The following is a 26139-nucleotide window of genomic DNA, read 5'->3' as shown; positions in this document are numbered from 1 at the left end:
GACCTTGTCTTAGACCTTGAACAGTGATGCCACTGGTTTTGAATCACCCAGAAAGATTCTGCCCATGCTATACGTTTTACGCAGCTGTCTGCCACATTAAAGACTTTAAAAACCCCTAGTTCTCTCCCATTTTGTTCCCATTATGAAATGCTTCAGTGAGGTACATTTTTTTTAATATTGGTGCATCACAAATGTATGCATTTTACTAAACTTTATTCAAACGGTGTGGCCTTCCACAGTTTATCAACTACTGCAGTTACTACTTTTGATACTTGTAGAACTCTGATAACTCGGCCTGTCCATGCTTTGGGTTGGGGTTGGGGTTAGCGCCTATATATTGCACTGATTATAACAGAGTTTGTGTGTTATATGTCTGGATAAGAGCATCTGCTAAATGCTGTATATGTAAATATATATTATACTCTAACCCTGTTCATGGCTTGGGTTAGGGTTAGCACCTCTCTCTCTCTCTCTCTCTCTCTCTCTCTCTCTCTCTCTCTCTCTCTCATATATATATATAAAATTAGTGTGTGTATGTATGTGAAATACCCCAGTCTTGTGCATGGCATGTTGACTGTAGGTGGCAGGCCTTGTGTTTATTGACATCAGAGTTGTATGCTCCTCTGTCTATAGTAACAGCATCATATCTTGTCTCAACACAGACATGGCTATTTCAGATGAGCTGCACTACTTGGAGGTCTACCTGACTGAAGAGTTCGCCAAAGGCCGCAAGGTGGCCGACCTATATGAGCTTGTTCAGTATGCTGGGAACATCATCCCCAGACTGTGAGTACCCCAGACATTCCTTAGCAGAGGATGCACGCAGATTGTAGGGAGCAGCACTGGTCATTGGTGGTCATTGGTTCAGTATGGTTTGATGGTTGTTTAAGTTAAAATGTCTCTTAAGAATCATAAAAATAAGCATGTTCAGACTTGTCTTCAGCTGTTCATCTGGTTGGCATGGACTAAAGGCCTAGCTATCACTGCCTGCCTTATACATACATCTTAGTTGTTTGAGTTGTGGGTCTCTCTTTGCAGTGAACTTTGTTTGCCTGAAGCTTGCTGTCCACCTTTCTTATTAGCATTTAATCTCAGGTTAAGATTTTCTTTGTCATGTTTTTTTCTCTTTTTGTCTCAGGTACTTGTTGATAACGGTGGGAGTGGTGTACGTGCGCTCCTTCCCTCAGTCACGCAAGGACATTCTGAAGGACCTGGTGGAGATGTGCCGTGGTGTGCAGCACCCTCTGCGAGGCCTGTTCCTTAGGAACTACCTGCTGCAGTGCACCAGGAACATCCTGCCTGATGATGGGGAACAGGCTGAGTAAGAGCTGTGCATGCTGTCTATGCATGCACTTCTGGGGTATGGGTTAGGGGTTTGGGTTAGTGCTAGGGTTTAGGGTAGAGGTTGGGTTAAGGTAAGGTTTGGAGTAGAGGTAAGGGTTGGGGTTCATGGCCTGATGACTTCTATTTTGACATATACAACTAAAACAAAATGCCTGTGTGAGACTGCACAACATTCAGCAAAATGCATAAATTGCTTACTAACTGCAAGTGATTTTCACAAAAACTCAAATTATGCAATTGGATCAGCTGGAGTGAGCAGCTAATGGAATGGCAGAGTTACAGAAGTGGTGTTTATTTTGCAGTCATTTGAGCCCCTAGCAGATGGAAATTTTCTGTCAAAAAAAGTGTTGTGGGAGAGGAGTGTAAATTAGTGAAATTAGTCAGCATGAAAGTCTTCAAATCACAGAACGAAATGGATAAACAATAAACACTAATTTATTGTAAGGAATGAATGAATTGTTTCATATCATTTTGGCTTTAGATAACATGAGCAGCCTCAGGTTCATGAGTGTGGTAAACCTTCATGGTCTCTTCGCAGAACTACATTTACTACCCACTTTATTTGGAAAGAATCATCTTATATGTACTCATTTGACTATTTTATTAGGTGCACCTATCTTATAGGCTGGTGGATAGTTCAACACACAGCAGTGCCACTCGCCTGGTATTGGATGTCATGCTGAGAGGAGTGTTTTGGGCATTAGCATGTTGTTGTTGTTGTTGTTGTTTAATTTTTAATTTTAATTTTTTAATTTTTTTATAAACCATGTTAATCATCGCTAGGTTCAGTGGTCTTCCTCCCAAAAATATTCAGCCTGAAGAAAATGATGATTGATGTAGTGTTGGAGGTTAGCTAACACCGATATGTGACAAAAGATGGGCTATATTCTCAAACTGTAATCTACAAGGTGGTTCTAATTGTTTTACAGAAATAATTGTATAGTGTATAATATAGTGTACTTTATAACTTCTGCTGGTTTCCTTGTATATCCTTGATGTAGAACAACAAATCAAGTCTTTACCAAACTGTCTTGCCTAACACATTCTGAAGGGAATGCTAGTAAGGAAAAAATATACCTATATTCAGAACTGTGTGCACATACAGAGAAATAATTTGGCACTCCACAAACACCAACGATCACAGTATAAGATCCATTACACACTAACGATCACAGTATGAGATCTATTACATACTAACGATCACAGTATGATGCTACACACCGGCGATCACAGTATGAGAGCTATTACTCAGGTGTTCAGAATATAACAAATTTCTTAATGTCTGCAGCTCCAGCTGGGTACCAGTAATACAAACCCACTGAACTTAGACAGTCACGCTTATAAACCTTCCTTTTAGGATTTATTTTGTTGTTTAAAACAGGGAGGAGATGACCGGGGACATCAATGACTCGATCGACTTCGTCCTGCTGAACTTCGCTGAGATGAACAAGCTGTGGGTGCGGATGCAGCATCAGGGCCATAGCCGTGACCGTGAGAAACGGGAGAAGGAGAGGCAGGAGCTCCGCATTCTTGTTGGGACCAACCTGGTCCGGCTCAGCCAGCTCGAGGGCGTCAATGTAGAGAAGTACAAACAGGTTCGTGTCCCTACCCCGTCCCTGCAGCACGCAAAGCTGATTAGTACAGTCAGCAGTGGCGCTGTTCGCTAAAGTGTCATGGGCTGTAAGAGTCTTGTGGTGAAAGACTGTCTCTGCTCATGTAAGGGGTCAAAAGCCTCTTGTGCTCTGCTCTTGGCACATTAGAGACCTCTTGAGTGAGAGGAAACCCACACAAGAGATCTCGGTGCCCTCTGATGGTTCTCTGATGGTTCTTTGTAAGGCTCTTTTACATCTTGACCAAGCCATTTATATTAGGCTGCATGTATTAGAGTTGGTAACCGCCTCATCTTTAAAGGCTATAAAGAACCTCCTTATAATGTTTGTCAAAAGAGTGATCTATATGCCGGTCTGTTTTAGCCTTTACAAATGTATTCTGCTAGTGTGTTAAAACAATCTTTCTGGACATTTACAAGGAAAACTTTGAGTAAGGTACTCAATAATTATTTTTAAACAAATGGCTAAAGGTGAAATATTTAGTATGATTTTGTCAGTGTTCGGGCGCTGGACAAGCAGTCAGGCATAACTACAGGTCACTTCTGCATGGTGAATTCTTATTATTAACACAGCAGAACAATTGATTTCTAGGTATTTTCTTACTGTATGTTTCAGGTAAAAAGCTTTGATTCAGGCTTTCAAAATTTTATTGCATTATCATTTAATGATGCACTTCATACGACAAATTGCAGACATTAAACATTGAATAGGTGTATGTTATTAAGCTGTACTTTTATTGTATTTAGTTGTTAATGCATTCTTTCAAAACTCCTTGCTGGCTTAACTGCAATGCCAGACTTCTCAGAATGCAAATAGTTGTTAGCATGTTTTTGTTGTTACAGCATTGACCACACAGCAATTTCACTTAGCCCGAAAATTCAGAAATACAACATTTTATCTTTCTGATGATCAGGAATAACTTCTTGTTTTGCATTTGATAAATCCTTGGTTTGTGCACTTATTCTTAGCTTTGAGGCTAAGCTCTGCGGAGGTTGCCTGTGGGTGAAATGATCTGCACAGTGATATAAATGTTGCATAAAGAAAATTAGTCTGTTCCGTCAGCCGTATATCAGGGTTATAAAGTTCTACAGATAAATTACAGGTATCATGTCCACCAAGCTTGTTCATTTTTGTTATGCTACCATTCTAATTTTGCTCCCTGTGACCTGCTGATAAAGGTCATCAGAATGACCGTCACAACAGAACCTGTCATATGATTCATATAATATCATCATGAATGCAGCTCCTTTAATGTATATGCAGCTGGAATGATTATTCCTGCGTAGCTAGTACCAGTTTGCCTAAATGTGTACTCTGGGTCCACTCAGATTGTGCTGCCTGGAGTGTTGGAGCAGGTGGTGAATTGCAGAGATTCTCTGGCACAGGAGTACCTCATGGAGTGCATCATACAGGTACTGCCCATTACCACGGAAAGCTGCTAACCTCTCTGCTTCCTCGTTTCTTTGTGGGGTCATTTCAATGTGATTTATTTTCACTATGGCTTCCTCAATGTTTCATGTTCTCTATAATTGCTTTAGGTACTTGCCCATATCAGAGCTCTCAAATAAGTGGGGGAAATACTTTTTTGTTGTTAAGTGGTTTCAGAAAATGATTGAAAGTGTGTGTGTATGCATTTGTGTGCACATTGGTGTCTGTGTGATCTCTTTGCACAGACTTTGTTTGTTGTGTATCTGTTCTTCTGTTCCTTTGTAGGTCTTCCCAGATGAATTCCATCTCCAGACTCTGAACCCTTTCCTCCGTGCCTGTGCTGAACTTCACCAGCACGTCAATGTGAAAAACATTATTATTGCTCTCATTGACAGGTGTCCCCCTCACACACAGGCTTTTATTATTTTTGGGAGTCTCACTTGTTTGGGACTGCTCTCTAATTTGTGAGTCTCACTTGTTCGGGATTGTTCTCCAGGTTGGCCCTATTTGCCCACAGAGAAGATGGACCTGGAATTCCTGCTGAAATCAAACTCTTTGACATCTTCTCACAGCAGGTTGCTACAGTTATTCAGGTGTGTTTGACTCTTGCAGCTTTCTGCCTGTGCAGGTGGAGCAGTAACAGTAGAAGATTTAAAGCCTGAGAATGGTCAGAGTGCTTGGTTTGGTTTTAACACCAGACCGCAGCTGGGCCTAACCCAGTCATTGTGCAATTTCTGGAGACAGCAGCAGGCTGTGTTCAGCATGCTTTTATGCTTGAAATTGGCCAGTACGAAGTATGCGTTTTCAAAAGCCAGGCTTTCCTGAACCATCTTCTGAAACTGTGTGTATCTGTTTGGCTTTCAGTCCCGTCAGGACATGCCCTCCGAGGATGTGGTCTCCCTGCAGGTCTCTCTCATAAACCTGGCCATGAAATGCTACCCTGAACGTGTTGACTATGTGGACAAGGTCCTGGAGAGCACTGTGGAGATCTTCAACAAGCTCAATCTGGAACAGTGAGTGGCTCTACCTCGTCCTCACTCACATGTTCTTTTACTCCTGCAGTGCTTCTTGCAGAAAGCTCCTCAATCTTACATAACCTGCTTCACACTGCTAGTCATTCATCCTTCATAAACAAGCCTGACAGGTCCTAAAGAACTTTTACTTTTTGAATGATTCTGAACTGTATTTGAAAACAAGATACAGGTAAATGCTCCTAACCAGGCTCTCTAAAAATATCACCTTTCCAGAACCTTCCTCGTTTAGACCAAACTCGGGCTAACCTAGTGCTCTGTGCTGCCAACATTTGTCTTATTTCCACTTGAATGGGTTACTGAACATGTCAACAAGAGGATTATCTGAAGCTTAGAAATGAAAATGTAAAAAGCTGTAATTGTAGAGGAAGAGCACACTTCTTACCATTCAGGCCAACCAGCAAGATTAAAAAAAGACTCAGCCCTGCTTGTCTTTGATTACAGAGAGAGGTTCACTCCCGTACATTTGCACACAGGCTAAAGGTCACCTGTGATTTATAAAGATTTTTCTTTTCATCATTTTTTCTTTGTCTTTCTTGAATGAGCCTTTTGAAATGCCATATATTGACCAAAATGCACTACTTTTTCTTTTTTTTTTAATTGGAAGTTCAGACATTTGGTTTCATCTTCACTATTTAAAGCCTTGGAGTGAACAGAGGCTTGGGGTCCTATAGATAACTACAGCTAAACAGCCATGTAGGCTGGTGTTTGCTGATAGAAATTTTGGGTGGAGGTGGCAAGGCTTGAAAATGACAAACACGTGATCAGTTTCAGAATGACTAACAATGATGCCTAAAAAAGGCAAAGAAAAGGCTTTAAAGAAAGCTGAAAAAGCTGAAAACTTGTATTTGTTGTTATTATTGTTTATTATTATTATTATTATTATTATTATTATTATATCCTATTCTTATTATATTGCATCCTATTCATCATACAAAACAGGAGCAGGAACTTGGAAAAAACAAGCTTAAAAAATTAAATGACATGCTAGCCAACAGAGCAAGTTCAAAGTGAATTGACAGAAATGAAGTCACAGCTCAGCAATATCATTAAAAAACCCTACTTCTGATACAATGACAGACATGGTAATTTTGATTACAGTAACAAATGTTACTTTCAAATGTTTCTTTCATAAGGAGCCCAGCAGTAAAGACCATGCAATCACCCAAAGCAATAAATACAATCCATTCATTTTACAGCAAATTATACATACACCTTTGAGAAAGAACGCAATTGAAAATGTATTTACTTCTTTTTCAGTAATATAGAATTACCTTGACTTAATAAGGAACATGCAGATGCACTAGACATACCTTAAACATCTAATGAACTTTACAGCACTCAGTAAGATCAAGAACAATAAGTATTAGGAAACACTAGCCACCTGAATTGAAACAGTACAACCATTACTAATCAATTCAGATCAAACTGGCATCATTAAAGAAAGACACTCAAGTAGCACACACAGCTTACTTAATGAAACAAATAAAAATGAAAACAAGTACAATGAGACACAGAAAAAGCATTTGATAGAGTAAATTGAACTTTTCTATTTGCAATACTATACAGATTTGATTATGGGGAATAATTTATTCAGTGGATAAGAACTTGTTACAGTATTGTAACATCAGAGGCTCACATAGCACAGAAAAACCAGGAAAGGATGCCCACTCTCTCATTCTTTTTTGCAATGTTCATTGAAAATTTCATTGCTGTAATTTGTCAAATCATCAAGGGAGTTCAAACCCTCAGGCATCAGTCTTTATGTGGATGGCGTATTTGCTTTATCTGCAAGTACCATCAAACTCTCCACAAGAGGTCATTAAGCTCATTAATTCATTCTCTGAATTCTGACTATGCCCTACCTTCAGAATCAGCAAAATGCAATGCTGCAGTTCAAAACAACACTTATACTCCCACTGGTAATATTAAATATCTGGCCATAAACGTTTCTACCAGAATGTCGGAGTTGATTCACTTTGCTCCATTACTTAAAATAATAGAAGACGGTTTAAACTTCTGGATCATTTCAACTGTCTCAATGATTGGCAGAATAGCAACCATTAAAACTGTCAATATGCCAAAAATTAATGAACATTTTTAATATTTTCCAATCCAGACTACCATTTAAATTGTTTAATTCACTAAACAACATAAGCACATTCTACAGGAAAAACAAAACACCCCAAATCAATTTGACCACAATACAGAAACATGCAACCTAAGGATTAAGATCTCCCAAAAAAAAAAAAAAAAATACTACTTATCGAAATATAGTATATACAAAACTTTACCAGTTTTTTTTACTAATATTTTACCAGTCAGATTTATCCAAACCAACAGAACGTCTCATGGTTAGAAATTGGACAATCAGAATACAATCAGACAGAAGACAATATTGATTGATATTGATTGCAGGCCGCAACCCCGGTCACTGGCCACTACACCCCTGCTGCATGAGCAATGCCCCCAAATCTTGAGGGGAGCAGCCTTAGGTTATTATTTGATGTTGTGGGGTTCTCTAAGCTTGACATTTTGGTGGCAAATGTTTCATCACCAGTTGAGGTGACTATCAGTGCGAGCATCATTTTGTGCTTAGTAGTGGGTTTTTGAGGGTTTTTTTTTTTTCATTATATAGGTTGGTGTTTGATCCTCAAATGCCATTGGTTACTCATCATTTGGAGGCGGTCTTCTGATTGGACGTTGATTGGCTGGTTAACTGGGTCTTGAAACCCAATCTCGATTGCAGCTTGTAGGCTGACCTTTGATTGGTTGATCGGATTAATGTAGGTCTAGCTCGTCGTCTTCTGGCAGAGCGTTGATTGACAGGTTGGCCACGTGCTGGTTGCTGGGCCAGCCAGTCTGCTGAACCTCTCTGATTGGGCTGAGTAATTTTCTGGCTGTCTCCTGGTCTTCTGGTTGAGTTTCTTGGTTGGCTTTCTTTTGGCTGTTGATGTCCTCCTTTCGTGTTGGCCATTTTCTATTGAAGGATCGATTTATCACATATCTGACTGTTTGAACCATGGACTATAACAAGATTCTCAGCATGAACAAGTAAATCTGCACTACTTCATTATAAAATAGCTTGTGATGTATAACACTTCAGAATGGTGCTTAATCATGAGTAAGGGCCATCTTATTACTGTTGAATTATGTGGCTCCTTTCTCTGTATCAGCTTATGTTGCTTTTTACTTTCATGTCTTATTATGCCAGGTACTTATGGAAATTATTATGGTACCCATGTCTTTCCAATATCATTGCAGAATGTGTGTAGTAATGTTTGTAATTCATATTAATAAGTTGATTGCCTCCTTAGTTTAGGTAAAGTAGGTTGAGGAAGACTGATGAGTCATAGACATCTCTGGCAAAATTAGTACAACTAGAATATTTACGTAGTAAAGTTTTCTGTCTAAGTAGCATGTCTTCAGAAAACGTATAACTGTTTTTCTAAAGCTTTTTTTTTAGAAAATTTAGATTTAGGTTTTTTTAGATTTTCTTTTTTAGATTACTTTTTATTCAGAAGACTGTCGGGGTTATGAGCATGCTTCAAAAATTAGTATGATTAAAAATTGTGCCCTGAACACTTCTCCCACCTAATCTTAGGTATCAATTTATTAGAGATATTTCATTCATTATGTTTTTGTGTTTCAGATGTTTCATTTTTTTTTTTTTTTTTTTTTTCAAGGAAAATTCATTAATCAAAGCCTAGACCCAAGACAGAAGAAATGAACATTCAAAGACAATTCAGCTAAATTCACTCCCTTTATGTACTGCCCCAATTCTCATCTGGAAAGCTACATAAAAAACGGTGCAAATCTAGATAACCAAGTCTAGAATCTTTGAGAAAAATGTTTTTAGAATTATGTTTGTCTCTGACATCCCTCTAGTTTTACATTAGTTTGTCTGAAATTGTTTCATTTGCTCATCACCACACCACCACGATCAACGACAAAAAGTTAAAATAATTTTAAAGTTAAAATTATCTTAGAATTTAATTAGATTAGAATATCCTGTGTTAGTGTCTGAGCCCTTGCAGTGTCAGAGTGCTTGCGGAGTTCGTCCACAACAGTCCGAAACTGGACCAGCTCGTTGCATCATCTTTGAGTATCTTCATACAGTTCAGAATATAGCTGGGTCATTGGCACTGCCAGCAAGGGCTTTGGGATTAGAAATGGTTCGTTGGAACCTGGAGTCAGTCAATACAGCTGGGTCACCGGTGGTGCCAGCAAGAGCTTTGGGATTAGAAATGGTTCATTGGATCCTGGAGTCAGTCAGCATTCCTCCCATCCTGGCATGGGCAGATGGTTATCTGAGCTAACCGCTACCATCATAAAGGAAGGGCTTTCTTCTGTTTTATGTGTAATTGTGTAATTTGTTCCTGTTATCATTTGGTTTTTGAAGTTCTTGATTCTCTGGTTTTGTTCATTTCTTTGGTTTTCTTTGCCAATTGGAAAATGGTCTCAATCAAGATGCGTTCTTCAGGGAAGGTTACAATCCAATAGCTATCCAAGAATATATCTCCATATATCCTCTAGAATGTAGACTATATTTCCAAATTCTACCAGGCGAGGTCAGGGAGTCGAAAATTGGGCCAAGTGTCCTTGCAGAGGTCATGAACCTTTTTTTGCTAAAAATGTAAAACCTGATAACCACTATTATCATAAGAGTGACTATTCCTTTTCCACCACCATATGAGCGTCAGCCTCAGCCACCAACAAACCACACAGCCTTTGCTGTCCACTGATTATTGACTTGTGTGTTAATGGACAAACACAAAGGACATGAACAAGATTCCAGTCCTCCCAAGCAGCTTTGACGTCCAGCGACTGTCCTGCTCCTTCCTTCTATTGGAATTTCAGGAACACATTGATTTCATTGTGGCCCTTCAGCTCACAGTGCTCAAACCCGATTGGCTTGGCTTAGCACTCACTGCTAATCCTGGAACCCCTGAAGGCATATATATTCACTCCCTGGATGGAAAGACCCGTCCATCAGTAGACCATCACAGTTCCCCAGCCACTTTTTCAGTGCCTTACTGATGATTGCATCTATGGACTCTAGCAGCACATCCTCAAGTAGATAACCTGTGGTATAACATGCCTAACCTGGAGGGAGACTTTCTGGCTCAGTTTAAGTTGGTTTCTCCAATTAAAGTCTCCTCTAAGTTTTTAAATCGGAGCCTAAAAGAACAGTTTTACTTCTATCCTGCTAGTAGATAATATCAACAAAATAACCAACCCAAAAAAATTTCTCTCCAAATTATATAAATGATAATTTATATAAGGAATTATATAAAGGGTTCTGGGCACAAATCTGCAGGGACACTTTAAATATGGCTAAAGCTACAAACCTACAACTAATACAGTACAAGGTGATGCACAGAAGACATATCACCCAGCACAAAATGTACAGGAGGGTATTCTCAGACTCCACTGCATGCTCAGACTGCACATTATACACCCCAGATAATTATTTCCATGCCGCCTGGCTCTGCACAACCATGTTTCTGCCAATATGTCATTAACAGCGCTCTTCTTACTATGAGTTGTAGCATTCCATTATCTTCACCGCTCTGTCTACTTTCATGTTGTTAAATGTCAAAAATCTCATCAAAGAATACATGTCCATGGAATGAATTACACGAGTACCAAACCTCACACTGAGAAAGTCTAGGGCTTCTTTATTTTCATTAGACTTCTCGTTAGCACCAACACATGCACGTGCATACACATAATATAACCTTCTTCAAAATCTTATTCTCTTTTCTTATATGATTTTGCTCAATGCCTGGGAATATATATCAAGTCAAATTTATTTGTATAACGAGAAAGCAGCTTTCCAAGTCCCAGCACCCAGTGAGCAGTTCAGTGGTGACCAGTGTAAGGAAAAACTCCATATATATATATATATATATATATATATATATATATATATATATATATATATATATATATAATTTATTTATTTTTTTAAAATAAAAAGAGATTCCTACATCCTCAAATTTAGTCCAGCAGTTTGTCACATAAAGGCTCACACTTGAAGTTCTCCGTGGTTTGTGAATAATTTTATGGTACATTTAAAAAAAATTAAAATAAATAAATAAATAAAAAACTTCTTTTATTAAGAGGGAATATTATATTTTATGTAAGAGGGAATATCCTGAACCATAAGCCTAAAGTCATCATGAAACAAAAAAAATCACAATGCAGTTTCTTTTGTGACATTATTTTGGGATATGAATTAATGTGATGGGCTTGTTGATATCCATTGACTTGACATGACTGGTTAATATTTTGTCCCCACTAGCTTGGCCTTTGTGGTGTAGACACAAATCCGATGATGTTTCAGGGGGAAAAGGCATCGTTTCTGTTGAAAATACAGAAGGGAGAGATGTAGGGTTTTGCACAGTATTATTATGAATGTGAATCAGAAAGGTTAAATAAATATAGGGCAATATTTGATTTCAGGTTCTCCATCTCTGATTTTGGAAGTTAAATCACACATATTGTTTACTGAGGTTTCTTTTTTTTTTTTTAGCACTATTTAATGCAGATCTATTTGTGTAGCATTGCAACCAGCAGTGCAGTCTCCAAGGAGCTCACCAGACTGCTGAAGATTCCTGTGGACACATACAACAACGTTCTCACTGTGCTCCAGCTTAAACATTTCCCTCCACTGTTTGAATACTTCGATTACGAGTCGCGCAAGAGCATGAGCTGCTATGTCCTCAGCAACACCCTGGACTACAGCACCACGATTGTGGCCCAGGAGCAGGTATACCTCAATTATTGTGTGTTGCTAAAACTTTTCTCCCTCACTCCAACCCTCTGTCTCTCTCTTGCCAACAGTCTTTTTTGTAATTTTAGTTCATCTTTTTTCCTCCCTCCTCCTCCTCACCCTTTCCCATTCATTCTCAGTCACACTCCCATGCATACAAACATATACATATACACACACACACACACACACACACACACACACACACAAACCTTTGTTCTATCCCCTCCTAAAGATTATTTTGGCCTTTTGCCTCTGATTATTATTTCAGTAAAAACATGTCAGGTTTTTTTGCATGTCCCATGTCCCAGTATGTTGTGTATTGTCTCCCATGTTCCAGTATAGGGGTGGGAGGTTGTGTATTGTCTCCCATGTTCCAGTGGATTATTATAGTTGTAGTTATAAAAGGGCTGCAACATGCCAGGTATAGAAATGTCAATAATGACTCAGGTAAGTGTTTGTTCTCCCATGAGCCTCCATTACCAGGATAGAAGGACATATTGATTTCACTCTACTCCCATATTCCATCTATGGCCTTTCTAAAAACCTGGTCCCAATCACAAAAAGTTTACCTTTTTGTAAGGGGGTAGGATTGAATGACTGCAGGGAAGAGCCAGTTCAAGTTGTTTTTATACATGATGTCAATCGATACTGCAATTGCCATTTTTGATTCCCAAACTGGTATAACAAGGGGAAAGGGATAAAGGTTTGAAATGGGAAAATTGGGCAGTTAGTGTAAGTTTGCGTGTCAGAGAGACAGAGACATAGAGAGAAAGATAGTCAAAATATGTAGTGAAGTGCATAAGGTTTCCAGAGATACAGAACATTTCAGACAGGTTCTTAATAAGCTGTGCAAGCAAAGTGTCTGAAATTCTAGAAAGTGGAACCAATTTATATATAATGAAGTAGTTTAAGTTTGAAGTTTAAATCATAACATTCATTTCATGGGGTTCTAAAGTTCTAAGAGATTAGGTCTTTTTTCTTTGAGTTTCCTAATTCAGAAGCACTTCCTCAGCTGATGGAGGACCTGAAACAGCCTGTTTCTCTGAAAACTTTGTGTACTTCACTACATAAATTGATCTCTACACATCTTTTACTACAGTACACTGCAGTTACTCACTAGGGATATTCCACAAATTTGTTTTTCTATTCATATTTTTATATTTTATTCTACTTTTTTTGAAGTCAGTAGTGTAATGAGTGACACTTCTGTACAAATTATTTTAAAGTGCATGTTGTATTTTGTTGAGTACCAACATACAGTCTCATCCCCATGGACCATATGATGGTGTTCATTAGGATCAGACTAGCACAAACCCAACCCAGATCATCATTTGTGCAGTCCCGTATGCTGTCTGTCCCCCATTCTGTCATTTTCTCTTTTTCTTTCTCTGTTCCTCTCAATTGATGAGCCCCTGTCTGTATGCAGGGAGTCAACAAGCTGTCTGTCTCTAGAGTTTGTTGAACTCCTTTCGTTCAATCTTCAGGTCGATGCTATCCTGAACCTGGTGTCCACGCTGATCCAGGATCAGCCAGATCAGCCAGCGGAGGATCCGGACCCAGAGGACTTTGCTGAGGAGCAGAGCCTTGTGGGCCGCTTCATCCACCTGCTGCACTCAGACGACCCTGATCAGCAGTACCTGGTTGGCATGAGTCTTCCTTTCTTTACCTTAACCCTTAGCCCAACACTTTACTCTAAACTTTAACCCTTAACCCCATCCCTTTATTTTAAATCTCTACAGCACTGTCCCTTCAGACACTGGGTGATTGTCTTTAATGCAATAAGGAAATCTTTGAAACACCACATGATTTTATCACTAATTTAAAACTGGAGCAATTTTAAAAAGTTTGTAAGGGTTGGCGCCAGGTTGAGGCCCCCTCCAGCCGCCAGGGGGAGGCCTCGAGTTGGGCACACTACCAGTCAGGCTTGATGCCGAACAGCTGTGCTAGATCTATATAAGCCCGGTGACCCAATCACTCAGTGCTGGGTCTTTGCTAAAGTGTTGAGCCAAGCTCCTAGCCGGTAACTCTGAGTATTGGGCTCTGTGAGCCCTTGTGCTACACCTCTCTTCTGCTCTTCGAGGTTGCCCGAGGTTTACACTCCCCCCTCCCTTCTCCAGTTTTCCCTCTCAAGTCTGTCTCCTTCTCGAGGCTTCCCTTAGTCACTAAAGCACCTCCCTGTTTTCTGGTTTTGTTTGGGAAGTTTTAGTTTTGTTTTCCCCAGTACATTGGGGCTGCCATTCTTCCTGTGGTGTCCTTTGTCTTCCCTTTTTTCCATGCTTGGCGTGGTGTTTTATTTTTTTTCCACCAACAAGGTCCTAAAGGGACCTTGACAGGTACGTGTTTGTGTATTTGGACGACATTTTTATATACAGCCACCTCTTCGTCAAGCTGGAGAAGTCCGTATTCCATGCCTGAACCATCTCCTTTTTGGGATTTGTCATCTCCAACAACAAGCTATGCATGTACCCCACCAAGATACGGGCTGTAGAGAACTGGCCTAGACCCACCTCAGTGCGTCTGGTCCAACACTTCCTGGGCTTCACAAATTTTTACTGCAGGTTCGGTAAGAGATTTAGCACAGTTGCAGCCCCACTGTCTCCGTTGACCAGGAAGGCGTCAGGTCGGTTCTGCTGGTCCACCAAAGCCCAGCAGGCATTCAAAGAACTAAAGCACCGTCTGATCACGGCTCCTATTCCTCAGCTCCCTGATGCGGTGCCTCCATTTATCATTGAGGTGGGTGTTGGTGCAGTTCTGTCCCTGTAATCAGGAGAGGCCAAAAAACTGCATCCCTGGGCCTACTTCTCTCAGCGTCTGTCCGCTGCAGAATGGAGCTACAATGTGGGTGACCGCGAATTACTGGCAGTCAAGCTTGCGCTTGAGGGGGCTGGAGGGGGCAAAACACCCCTTCCTGTTCTGGATGGGCCACAAGAACTTGACTTGCATACAGCAGGCCAAGTGACTTAATCCGCACCAGGCCAGATGGGGGCTGTTCTTTGCCTGGGTTGACTTTATCATACCGGCCAGACACTAAGAGCACTAAACCAGATGCCCTCTCCCACAGGTGGGAATCCTTGCCGCCTTCTGCTCCGCCCTCCGCCGTTATCCCCAGGGCCCACGTCGTAGTGCCAATCCAATGGGGGGTTGAGAAGGCAGTATGTCAAGTTCTCCTTGCGGAATCAGACCTGGGTGGAGGCCCTCTGGGGTGGTTGTATGTACCTAAGGCAGTTAGAGCTCAGGTCCTCGAGTGGGGATATGCATCCCCCTTTTTGGCACACCCAGGAGCCACATGGACACTTGAGTTTCTCTGTTGGCGGTTTTGGTGGCCCCACATGGAACCCGACGTCCGAGCGTTTGTGAACTCCTGTCGCACCTGCACTTAGTACAGGGCCTGCTGGTCTGTTGCAACCATTGGCTGTCCCATCGCACCCTTGGTCTCACCTGTCACTCTATTTTATCACAGGGCTGCCCCCATCAAGGGGCTACACGGTGATTTTGGTAGTCAACAGGTTTTCCAAGGCCGGCCGCTCTTTGCTCTGTCAAAACTGTCATCTGCAAAGGAGACGGCTAAATTATTGCTTACACAGGTTGCCCGTCTTCATGGGTGACATCATGTCAGACCATGGACCTCAATTCACTAGCTGGTTCTGGGGGACCTTTTGTTGGTTGTTGAGGGCAGAAATCAGCTTGTCCTCTGGCTTCCGTCCCCAATCCAACAGCCAGAACGAGAGGGCTAACCAGCACTTGAAGTGCCCCCTCCGCTGTCTGGCCTCTTCCTGTCCATCCTCTTTGTCTGAGCACCTATTATGAGTGGAGTTTGCCCACAACACCCTGTGGCACGCCTCCTTAGGCATGTCATCATTGGAGTGCCAATTCGGGTATCCTCTGCCCATGTTCCCCGATCAAGAGGCCGACATGGGTGTCCGGTCTCCTGAGCAGACAGTCAGGTGCTGCCGCTTAGCCTGCTGAAGGGCCCACAGGGCTCTTTTATCTGCTGCTACTGCTCAAAAGCGTTACACCCACGAGACGGCGACCACCGCCGACTTATCGGCCAGGACAGCGGGTCTGGCTATCAGCCAAGAACCTGCCTTTGCGTTATCATCCTTGCAAATTCGCTCCTTGCTACATCTGGCCATTCAAGGTTCGCAGCATAAACCCTGTTTCTTATCGCCTTTCCCTTCCATCATTGCGAGTCAACCCCACTTTCCACGTGTCTCGCCTTAAGCCCATACTGTGTTCAGTGGGCTCCTCTGACCGGCCAGGTCCGCGCATAGTGGACGGTGCACTGGCGTACAAAGTCAGGCGTCTCTTAGACATCCGTGGTGGAGTCCACTTTTTGGTGGACTGGGAGGGATATGGGCCCAAGGAGCGGTCCTGGGTCCCCTCCCGTCACATCCTGGACCGTGAACTCATTCGGGCTTTTCAGCAGGATCGTGCGGCTGGCCTTGGGACGTAAGGAGCTGCGCCTTCCAGGGGGGTCCTGTAAGGGTTGGTGCCAGGTCAAGGCTCCATCCGGCCATGAGGGGGAGGCGAATGAGTTCAGGCACACTACCAATCAGGCTTGATGCCCAACAGCTGTGATATGTCTATATAAACCCAATGACCCAGTCACTCAGTGCTGGGTCTTTGCTGAAGACCCTTTTTTCCACGTGGTGTGGTGTTTATTTTTTTCCACCTGTTTTTCGTCCTCCATTCCTTTGAAGTGCGATATACGCGCAGGTTGTTTAATGGCCGCCACAGTCTAGAGGGAGTGTGTTCACCTCGCAACAACGTGGCTGGGGTTCGACTCCTCACCTTTGTTTTTTTACTTCTCTTGTTTTACCTGTTCTAAGATCTAACTGTTTTGCATACGGGCCCGCTATCATTAAAGCGTGGTAGCTCACCCAGTAGCGTGTCGGTGTTATCACCTATCTGACCTGGTTTCGATCCCCATTAGAGTTCCTATATTTGAATACTTAAGTGGATACTTTTTGCTATCTAGTCTGAGTACCCTTCACTGAAAAGTTGATTTGGTAGAGAACTTGGGATACTGAGGATTGTTAGGCCATAGATTTACAATCCTCAGGCTACATTTTACATCTCACTGTGAGTTAGTCTTTGCGTATGCTGTGACTAGAAACTCTTGTGATGTGGACTATGAAATGGAATGCAGTAATATAAGCTTTTCAAAATTTATTAGCGCTTGTTCAATAAAGATGCAATTGACTGGTGATTGACAGACAAGGAGGGTGTCTCATAGCTTCTAACCAAGCAGACATAGTTGTTGCATTCTATTCTGAGTCCCCTGACGCATCCCAATCCAGATGATGCCATCATTAACATTTGTCTCCAGCTCATAACTCTCCAGACCTTGGAGAACAAAGCCAGTACAAACACAGTGGCGTCAGAAAAGTAAACTATATCTTTAATGCTTCTATTTAATGTGATTTTCCTCCTGGAACCATTGCTACTGGAAGCTACTGTCTGAATGCTAATGGGCCAACATGCATATGAGAGTGCAGAGACTGACGTCTGTGACCAGAAAGTGATGGCCCTCATCTCTGACACTGTACGCTCCTGTCAGGCAGCGCCCTTCAGTTGGGCCTTTTCTATTAGGTGTGTTGACAAATCTCTCTTAATGAAGCATTTGTCAAAATTATCCTAGATACGTAGGATGTGTAGTTTGGCAACACAAGCCCTGGAGTTGGCCTAATTAGTATCTAATGAATATTGAATCACTCGTTTGAGCAGATAAGCACATGGGCTTAATCATGCTGTTTCAGAGCTATGAATTATTCAAATGTGTCCTGTATTTTAATCTTGATTTTGTGCCTCCCATAGATTTTAAACACAGCCAGGAAGCACTTCGGAGCCGGGGGTAATCAGAGGATCCGCTACACACTTCCCCCTCTGGTCTTCGCCGCCTATCAGCTTGCCTTCCGATACAAAGACAACTCCTCCTCAGTATGTGTCACCGTTAACTCATCTTCTCTCTCTCTCTCTCTCAACTGTCACATACTCTTTACTTTCACTCTCACCCCCACATCTGGCTTTTGTACCTTGGGCTGTTTTGAGGTTATGATCAGAACAGACATATTTCAGGAGGCTAGAGCTCTTCTTACTTGGTGGCGTTTCAATGCAAATACTCTCCAGTTGAATCTGTCCTTTCTCATGGATGACCTTGGATCCAATGTTTATGTTTAATGACTTGCATGGAATATTATTTGACAGCTTTCACATATGATATTCACTCACCTGTGTGTCAGGTGTCCTTGAGTTAGGCGACCTCAAGCAATGACTGACTGGTGTGTATGATTAATTGGATGCCTCCATTTGTATTGGCTGAGGTGTACATGACAATTTTGAAGTATATATTCTTGCTTTTAGCCTCTGTGATTTTCTCTTTTAGCCTTATGATTTCAATTGGTATAATAAAAGCTATGAATAAGGTTTTAGCAGTTCGAACTGAAAGCCAGATTTCCATATTTGCCTTTTCACCTTTAATCCCTAGTTCTTCTAGATACATCGAAATAACAGTACTGATTCATTCAGAGGGCACAATGTGCATGTAATGATAAAAATGGCATAAATTGAATAAAAATTTCACTGCTTGTTTCTTCAACTTTGTTTCTTGAAAGAATCCTCCAGAAATGTCAGGCAGGCTAACCCTAACACTGAGTCTTAACTGAGTCCTAACCCTACTGAGTCTTATTTTTCCCCTCATAATCCTACCAGCCCACTCATCTGTGCCTTAATTTTGAGATTATTAAAAAAAAACTGAGAAAGAAAAGGCTGTCGACTGAATACAAGTTCCGTTTCTTTCTCCTTCCCCCATCAGGATGATAAATGGGAGAAGAAGTGCCAGAAGATATTTTCTTTTGCCCACCAGACCATCAGTGCGCTTATAAAGGCAGAGCTTGCAGAGTTGCCCCTCAGGCTCTTCCTCCAGGGGGCACTAGCAGCCGGGGAGATTGGCTTTGAGAACCATGAAACAGTGGCCTATGAGTTCATGTCTCAGGTACTGCAATGTATTTGTGCTTCCAGCCTTTAGAGAAGTGATATGAGTGACTCATATTTTAAGATGCTCACGCAAGTAGGAGGGGAAAATGAGAACTCTTGTACAGTTATTTTTCAGGCTGTAGACATCCAGAGAGCAAGAGATCAAGTGCAGAGAATAATATAAACACTTGGGCTAAAATTGTTTTTTAAAAACAACAGTACTCCAATATCAGTCGTTATTAAGGCTGTATATGTGACTGGTCTGCCTATGAGTTATTAATCTGTCTCTTTGTATGTGTTTCTGTCTCTCCATTGCGCTGACTTTCTGTCTGTTTCTCTATATATTTTTTTGTCTCTGTCTGCCCTACTCTCTCTCTCTCAGGCCTTCTCTCTCTATGAAGATGAGATCAGTGACTCTAAGGCCCAGCTGGCTGCCATCACCCTCATCATCGGCACGTTTGAGCGCACACGCTGTTTCGGCGAGGAGAATCACGAGCCTTTGCGCACCCAGTGTGCCCTCGCTGCCTCTAAACTGCTGAAGAAACCCGACCAGTGTCGTGCCGTCAGCATCTGTGCACATCTCTTCTGGTCTGGGCACAACACCGACAAAAATGGAGAGGAGGTGTGTGTGTGTGTGTGTGTGTGTGTGTGCCTGTTTGAGTGCACATATTTTGCATGTGTGCACAAGCAACTGCTTGTGTGTTAGAGTGTGGGGGAAGAGGGTGTGTGCATGTGGGCATATGTGTGAGTGAGCGCTTGTGTTAGGATGTAGGGGAACGTGTGTGTGTTTGCGCATGTGTGAGCAAGCGCTCATGTGAAGGTGTTGTGTGTGTGTGTGTGTGTGTGTGTGTGTGTGTGTGTGTGTGTGTGTGCATGAGTGGGATTGTTCATGTGTTAGGGTGGGGGGGGTTTGTGCATGAGTGAGTGAGGTGATTGATTGATCCTGTGTTATGCTGGAGGTGTGTGCATGAGAACATTTATTTAACTCTGTGCACTTATTTTAATCAACTATACATCAACAGGTAAAAAAAAAGAAAAAAGAAAACAAACAAAAAAGAAAACAAACAAATAAATAAAGAACCTTCAGCAGATGCTGGGAGAGAAAATATTGGCTAATGTAGATCTTGAAATGGCATTTAATCAGTTGACCATTAGTCTGCACTGTTTAAATCTACACACACGAAACATGCTACATTTGGTTTGTTTGTTGAATGATATGCACAAGTTTCTTGGTGTGATTTTAAAGGTTTAGCCTTTTGAAATTTAAGTTCTAACTCAAAAATAACTGATTTAAGAGGTGCTTTAAAGTGCATGATTTAAAGACTTCATTTGCAGCACAGTATAAAGAATCACCATTCAGGGCACTTTAAATCGACAAGTGAGGTTTAGCTACTTCATGTTGCTTTGCGGACAGAGTTGGCTCAAACATTCTACATGAAAGGTGCGCGTGGAGGTGATGAGTGTCTCTCGCCATCATAGTCTTGCGAAATGTGTTGTTTACATGTGGAATTGGAAAGGGCTGTATACGGTTTATTTTTTTCAGTGGTGTATTTGCTTTTGCTGTTCTGGGGGCCTGGGAAGACAGAACATTGAGTATGGTTGCTTCTTTCTTCTCTTTTAAAAATGATGGTCTGTTTGTAGCCACAATGTACAAATGTTAGAATACACCTACCAGTTTCATTGCAACTGGCTTGACTAAACTGAGAGCTGTTATTCTGCAATCACTGAATTGAGGGGGGGGGGGGGGGGGGGGGGGCTGGATGCATTGGATATTTTGCATAAATGAATTTTTTCAGTGAATGCTGCAGAAAAGCTCTATGGTGGGAAGATTAAAGCACTGTCAAACATGTATAACTCTTTAACACATTCATCTAGCACACTGCCAGAGTATTGGGTGAGTGAGATGATGGGCAAGGTTGCCGTGGCATTTCAGATACAGATCACACTGTTGATTTTATTTATTCACTCCCTCACTTGCCTCCACCTCCCTCTATCCCTCCCATCCACCCATCCTCCTAGTTTTCAGTGGGCTGTGTTCTGACCTTTTGCAGTACCATATTGCAGAGGCCAAACTGCCAACAGGAGCATGCATTATACCATGTTATGCAATGCTCATTAAACAGCATAAGTAGCATGTATGACACACTTTTTTATTAACATCAAGCATCCATACACACAGTATAAGAAGCAGAGTGAATGTAGTACACAAGATTTCCAGAGGAACATTACATTTCAGACAGAGGTCCTTCATCAGATATGCAATGAAAGTGTTTCTGAAATATTAGGAGTGCTAGCCAGTTTATATTCCAAATAGAGGCTGTTTAAATAATAGCGTTCAATCTATGGGTCCTAAATTGCTGAGTGTGAGGATCAGTTCTTTCTCTAAATCCACGTATTATTGCTGCCATAGCAACAAATGACCATGCAAACCTTACATCATGAAGACAGTGTCCATCCTTAAGGTGAATGGAAATGACACATCCTTGAGGTATCAAAAGGTGTTAATAAAACAATATGCAAAGCTTTTCTTGGTTTCTCCAGTGTACAGTTGAAATTACATTTTTTTGTGAAGAAGCAGTAGACATTTTCTGTACTGATGCATGAGGAATGGGTGATCCTTTTGTGCTAGTTATTTTAGTGGCTGTGTTAATAAATATAGCGCATATAAAACAATTGTCATAATACCACAGTTGTTAATCAGATGATTGTTCTCTCACTTTTGTCGAGCATGGTTTTGTATGAAAAAAAAATTAGTGAATCATCTTCAGTGATCCTGAACTATCCAGTATATTAGACACTTTTTTTTTTTTTTTTTGGTGCAGTATGATAAATGAAGGAATTCCTAATTTGTTAGCAGTCGTGTTTTTTGTTCAGTGCACCCGTTCTCTCAACAAGTAAAACACAACCAAGAGCATCATCTATGACTTCTGTAGGAAACAAAAAATGCACAGATTTCTATGCTTTTCTGGAGGTTGTTTTCATGCTCACTACAAATGTATTTGTCTCAGTAGTTGTAACCATACATTTACATTGCAGCAAAATGAGGCAATTTTCTCTCTGTCTCTCCATTCATTTCTGTGGACACAGGCAGTAGTTGTGTGTGGTGGATTATGGGAGCAAGCATGTTGTGAACAAGGCAAAGAGAACCGTTTTTTCTCAACTTTATGCAAGTGAGAAGTGAGTTTAACTGGACAGCAGCCAATCAGCACCGCATAGGGTATTTTGTCATGCACATCAAGCCACAAGCTGAAATGAGTGTTGTGGTGGAGATGGAGGAGAGGATGATCATTGCCGTGTCAGGTTTTCTTGTATATTTTGACATGAATAAGTAGGAATGTAGAGATGTATTTTTAAAAAATGAAGCACGGAAAGTAGTGTCTGAAATAGTTGGTATTCCTGGACTGATAAACTTGCTTGCACTTTTAGGCAGCAGCCTCAAAGTAGCCTTCATGAGGTGAATTGAGTTTCGCTTCACTGCACTGTAAATGTACTATTACTGTAATGGAGAATGTCTTTACAAGCCTAGAATGTGAGTAGTTGTATTGTAAATATGAATGAGAGTCTGTAGGTTTATAATAGATGGTGGTATTTAATTCATAATAATATCTTCAGGATGTGCTATACACCATGTTGTAATGTATGGTGAACAGAGACAGAGTCGAGTGCACTGTCTAATAAAGTAAGGGAAATCCAAGATGTGGTCAAAAACGGGCAGAGGTAATGTCCAAAGTCAAGCAAACAAATCCAATAGGGCACAGGCAAAAGAGTAAATCCAAAAGACAGGCAGGGATCAGAATAACCAACTAGTAACTCAGTGTTCCAACATCCGCAAGAAGCAACTGCTGTCATAGCTAGAGATTAACGCGGTACAACACAAATGATACAGCAAGAGGGAGCCAAGATAACACATCAGAGCGGAGATGTCCCCACATCCTGAAAACGGGAACCAAGACCCAATGAGTCCATTCACCAAGCTCTAAACCACAGCTGCTGACCTGAGATGATCGTAGCTAAGCTACCAAGCTGTAACAGACTACCAAGACCAGGTGCAGTACCTGAAATGCTGCTGGAAGATGTGAATGCAACACTCCAGATGATCACTACTGTGCCCATCACTGAGAAGAACCAGCTGATATACGCCATAGCAACTGTAATAACTTGGATGCTTGGCTACAAGATGAACATCATCAAGGAGCAATATCCTCCATGGACAAGGAGATTGGAGGCCAAGATGAAGGCTACAAGGAGAGATGTCAGCCAGCTATTACAAATACAGAAAGGCACCTGAGAAATACAATAAGCTGTCAATACCTGAGGCCTTAGAGCTTGCCAAGCAAAGATGAACAGCTGTGGCTGCCCACCTGAAGAAATACACATGAAAAGTAGAACGAGGAAAATAAACAGAATGTTCACCCATGAACTGTCCAAAGTGTACTCTCAGTGGCAGGACAACAGCATAAGAACAGGTCCACCAAAGACTGAGACTTAACAATACTGTAAAGGGATATGGGAGAATGAGGCATAATAAAGCAACAATGCCCAGTGGATAGAGAACATAATCGCTGACCACAGCACCCTCAACTGAACAGGATCCAGTAATCACGCTAGCAGTTGCCCAAGAAAAGGTCTCAAGTATGAAGATCTAGACAGTACTAGGCCCTAACATGCTCCATGCCTATTGGCTGATGATGCTAACGTCACTCCATGAGCATCTGGCAGCACAAATGAATCAGCTACTAATGGATGGAACTGCCTCTGCCCAACTTAGCAGCTCATGTCATCATTGCAGCTAACATGAGTAAAGACATGACTCATTACATGAGCAGAGGACAGAAATGCATTAGCATGAACACCAGTAGAGCCAAACATGAGCTACTGATAGATAAAACAGTAACCCAAGACAGTAAGGCCTGACAGACCAACCTGTGCACCTCCTTGACTACAAGACAGCCTATGATTCAGTGCCACACACATGGATCCTAGAATGCATGAGGCTGTATAACACCAACGGGACTCTAAGCGCCTTCTTCAAGAACTCAATGGGACTCTGGAAGGCAACCCTAGAGGCCAATTTAAGACTAATAGCATGAGTCACCATTAAGCGCAGCATGGTGAAGTGAGTTCATCACCAAGAGTGGCTACGGATACCTCCTGTACATGGATGAAATCAAGCTGCATGCCAGAAGTGAACAACACATCAACTCACTAATCCATCTCACCAGGATATACAGCATTGACATGAAAGGACGCAAGCCCTGCGAAGTCAGCCGAATGGGAGAAACAAGATCTGGTCTATCAACAAATACACCATACCAGTTATCAGATACCCTGCTGGCATAATGAGATGAACAAAGGAGGACATAGAAGCCAATGAAATCAAGAGAAGGAAACACCTCACAATGCATGGAAGGTTTCATCCCAAATCCAGCACTCTCAGAATGTACACTAAGTGGAAGAAGGAGGGCTGAGGACTAGTGAGCATCAGGGCCACTATCCAGGATTACACCTGGGAGATGGCCCCAAGCAATGAAGTGCTTAGTGAGTACCTCAGACAACAGAAATCCGGGGTGGAAGGGGATGAGGAGGAACAGGGACCATCATGGGAGGATTAACCCCTTCACAGTATGTACCACCAGCAAATAGTGGAAGTGGCTGATATGGAGAAATCCTACAAATGGCTGGAAAAGGCTGGACTGAAGGACAGCATGGAGGTACTACTCATGACAGCACAGGAACAAGCTCAGTAGAGGCTGGGATCTACCACCCCAGATGCAGGCTGTGTAAAGATGCCCCTGAGACAATCAACAGTAAGATTTGTACATGGCAGAGTGTACATTGAATACCATAACCAAGTGGGTGACAGTATACAGAGACATCTGTGCTGATTAAGGGTTGGAAGCTCCAAAACCACCAAAGGTGGTTGAGAATGAAAGAGCTCAGATCCTGTGCGACTTCCAGATAGAGACTGACAAAATGGTAATGGCTAAACAACCAGATATAGTAGTGATGGATAAACAGCAGAAGAGGGCCGTAGTGATAGATTTAGCAATTCCAAGTGATTGCTAAATGTGGTAATCGGGGCCCAAACTGTGAGAGTGGCTCCAGCAGACAGGTTTTATCTATACAGAGTTGCAGGCTGCATGCTTTAAAGCACATGGTATTTTTATGCTTCAGTTAATACTGGCTAGATTCATATCAGTAGTGATGTCTTAATGATGCTCAGTTCGAGTGTATAATTCACTTAAACACTCTAGGCTAACACATCAGGGCCATCTGGATCCCAACACTGCCATGGTGACACGCAATTACAGAAGACATATCTTATTGTATCTTATTTATTTATTTATTTTTATTTATTTATTTTTTACAAAGTTTCTTTAGTCTGTAGTGATTGATCTGAACTCTCTCACATAGTTATTTTAGGTGTTAAACCTTGTAAAATGTGCATTCCATCGAGTTCCATGTTGCAAGTTCTTCTCTGGTTCAGTGGAGCTGGTTGGAGAAGGACTTAGGGTTAGAGATGGAGAAGGGTTTGGTAGAGTTATGGTTAGAGATGGAGAAGAATTGTGTAGGGATAGGGTTAGGGATGGAGAAGGTTTGGGTAAGGATAGGGTTGGGGATGGAGAAGGGTTGGGTAGGTTTAGAAGTAGAGATGGAGATGGGTTGGGTTAGGGTTGGACATGGAGAAGTGTTGTATAGGGTTAGGGTTAGAGGTAGAGATGGGTTGGGTTAGGGTTAGGAGTAGATGAAGAAGGGCTTGCTGTTTGCAGCTAAACAATCCTGTACTCCCCTGTACTCTCCTCCTTTGGCTTTATGGATTCCTGTCCATGGGTGGTTTTGATTGTGCTGCTTGTATGAATTCTGCAAGTGTTAGACTTTGTTTTTTTTAAAACCAAACTGAACTTACTACATTTATGATTATATATTTAACATATTCTTAATTGTTATATATTAGTAATACATACTAATA

At 41.6% G+C, this 26139-nt stretch overlaps 1 protein-coding gene across 2 annotated transcripts in view; it reads left to right on the top strand.

Moving 5' to 3' along the window:
* Nucleotides 1-26139, top strand: part of vps35 (VPS35 retromer complex component) — a 39680-nt gene that overhangs the window by 2305 nt on the left and 11236 nt on the right. For both annotated transcript variants that reach the window (XM_035520748.2, XM_035520749.2), the window contains exons 4-15: nucleotides 663-786; nucleotides 1139-1321; nucleotides 2726-2939; nucleotides 4283-4366; nucleotides 4668-4777; nucleotides 4879-4975; nucleotides 5247-5395; nucleotides 11981-12188; nucleotides 13679-13834; nucleotides 18012-18134; nucleotides 19009-19188; nucleotides 19552-19791. In XM_035520748.2, coding sequence (XP_035376641.1) covers nucleotides 663-786; nucleotides 1139-1321; nucleotides 2726-2939; nucleotides 4283-4366; nucleotides 4668-4777; nucleotides 4879-4975; nucleotides 5247-5395; nucleotides 11981-12188; nucleotides 13679-13834; nucleotides 18012-18134; nucleotides 19009-19188; nucleotides 19552-19791 — 1868 coding nt within the window. The remainder of the gene's footprint in view (nucleotides 1-662; nucleotides 787-1138; nucleotides 1322-2725; nucleotides 2940-4282; nucleotides 4367-4667; nucleotides 4778-4878; nucleotides 4976-5246; nucleotides 5396-11980; nucleotides 12189-13678; nucleotides 13835-18011; nucleotides 18135-19008; nucleotides 19189-19551; nucleotides 19792-26139) is intronic.

Source organism: Electrophorus electricus, chromosome 23 (genome assembly GCF_041902795.1).
Source record: "Electrophorus electricus isolate QZ-2024a chromosome 23, ASM4190279v1, whole genome shotgun sequence".
NCBI lineage: Eukaryota > Metazoa > Chordata > Actinopteri > Gymnotiformes > Gymnotidae > Electrophorus > Electrophorus electricus.
Note: the sequence above shows the minus strand (reverse complement) of the source record. Positions and strands in the feature narration are given on the sequence as shown.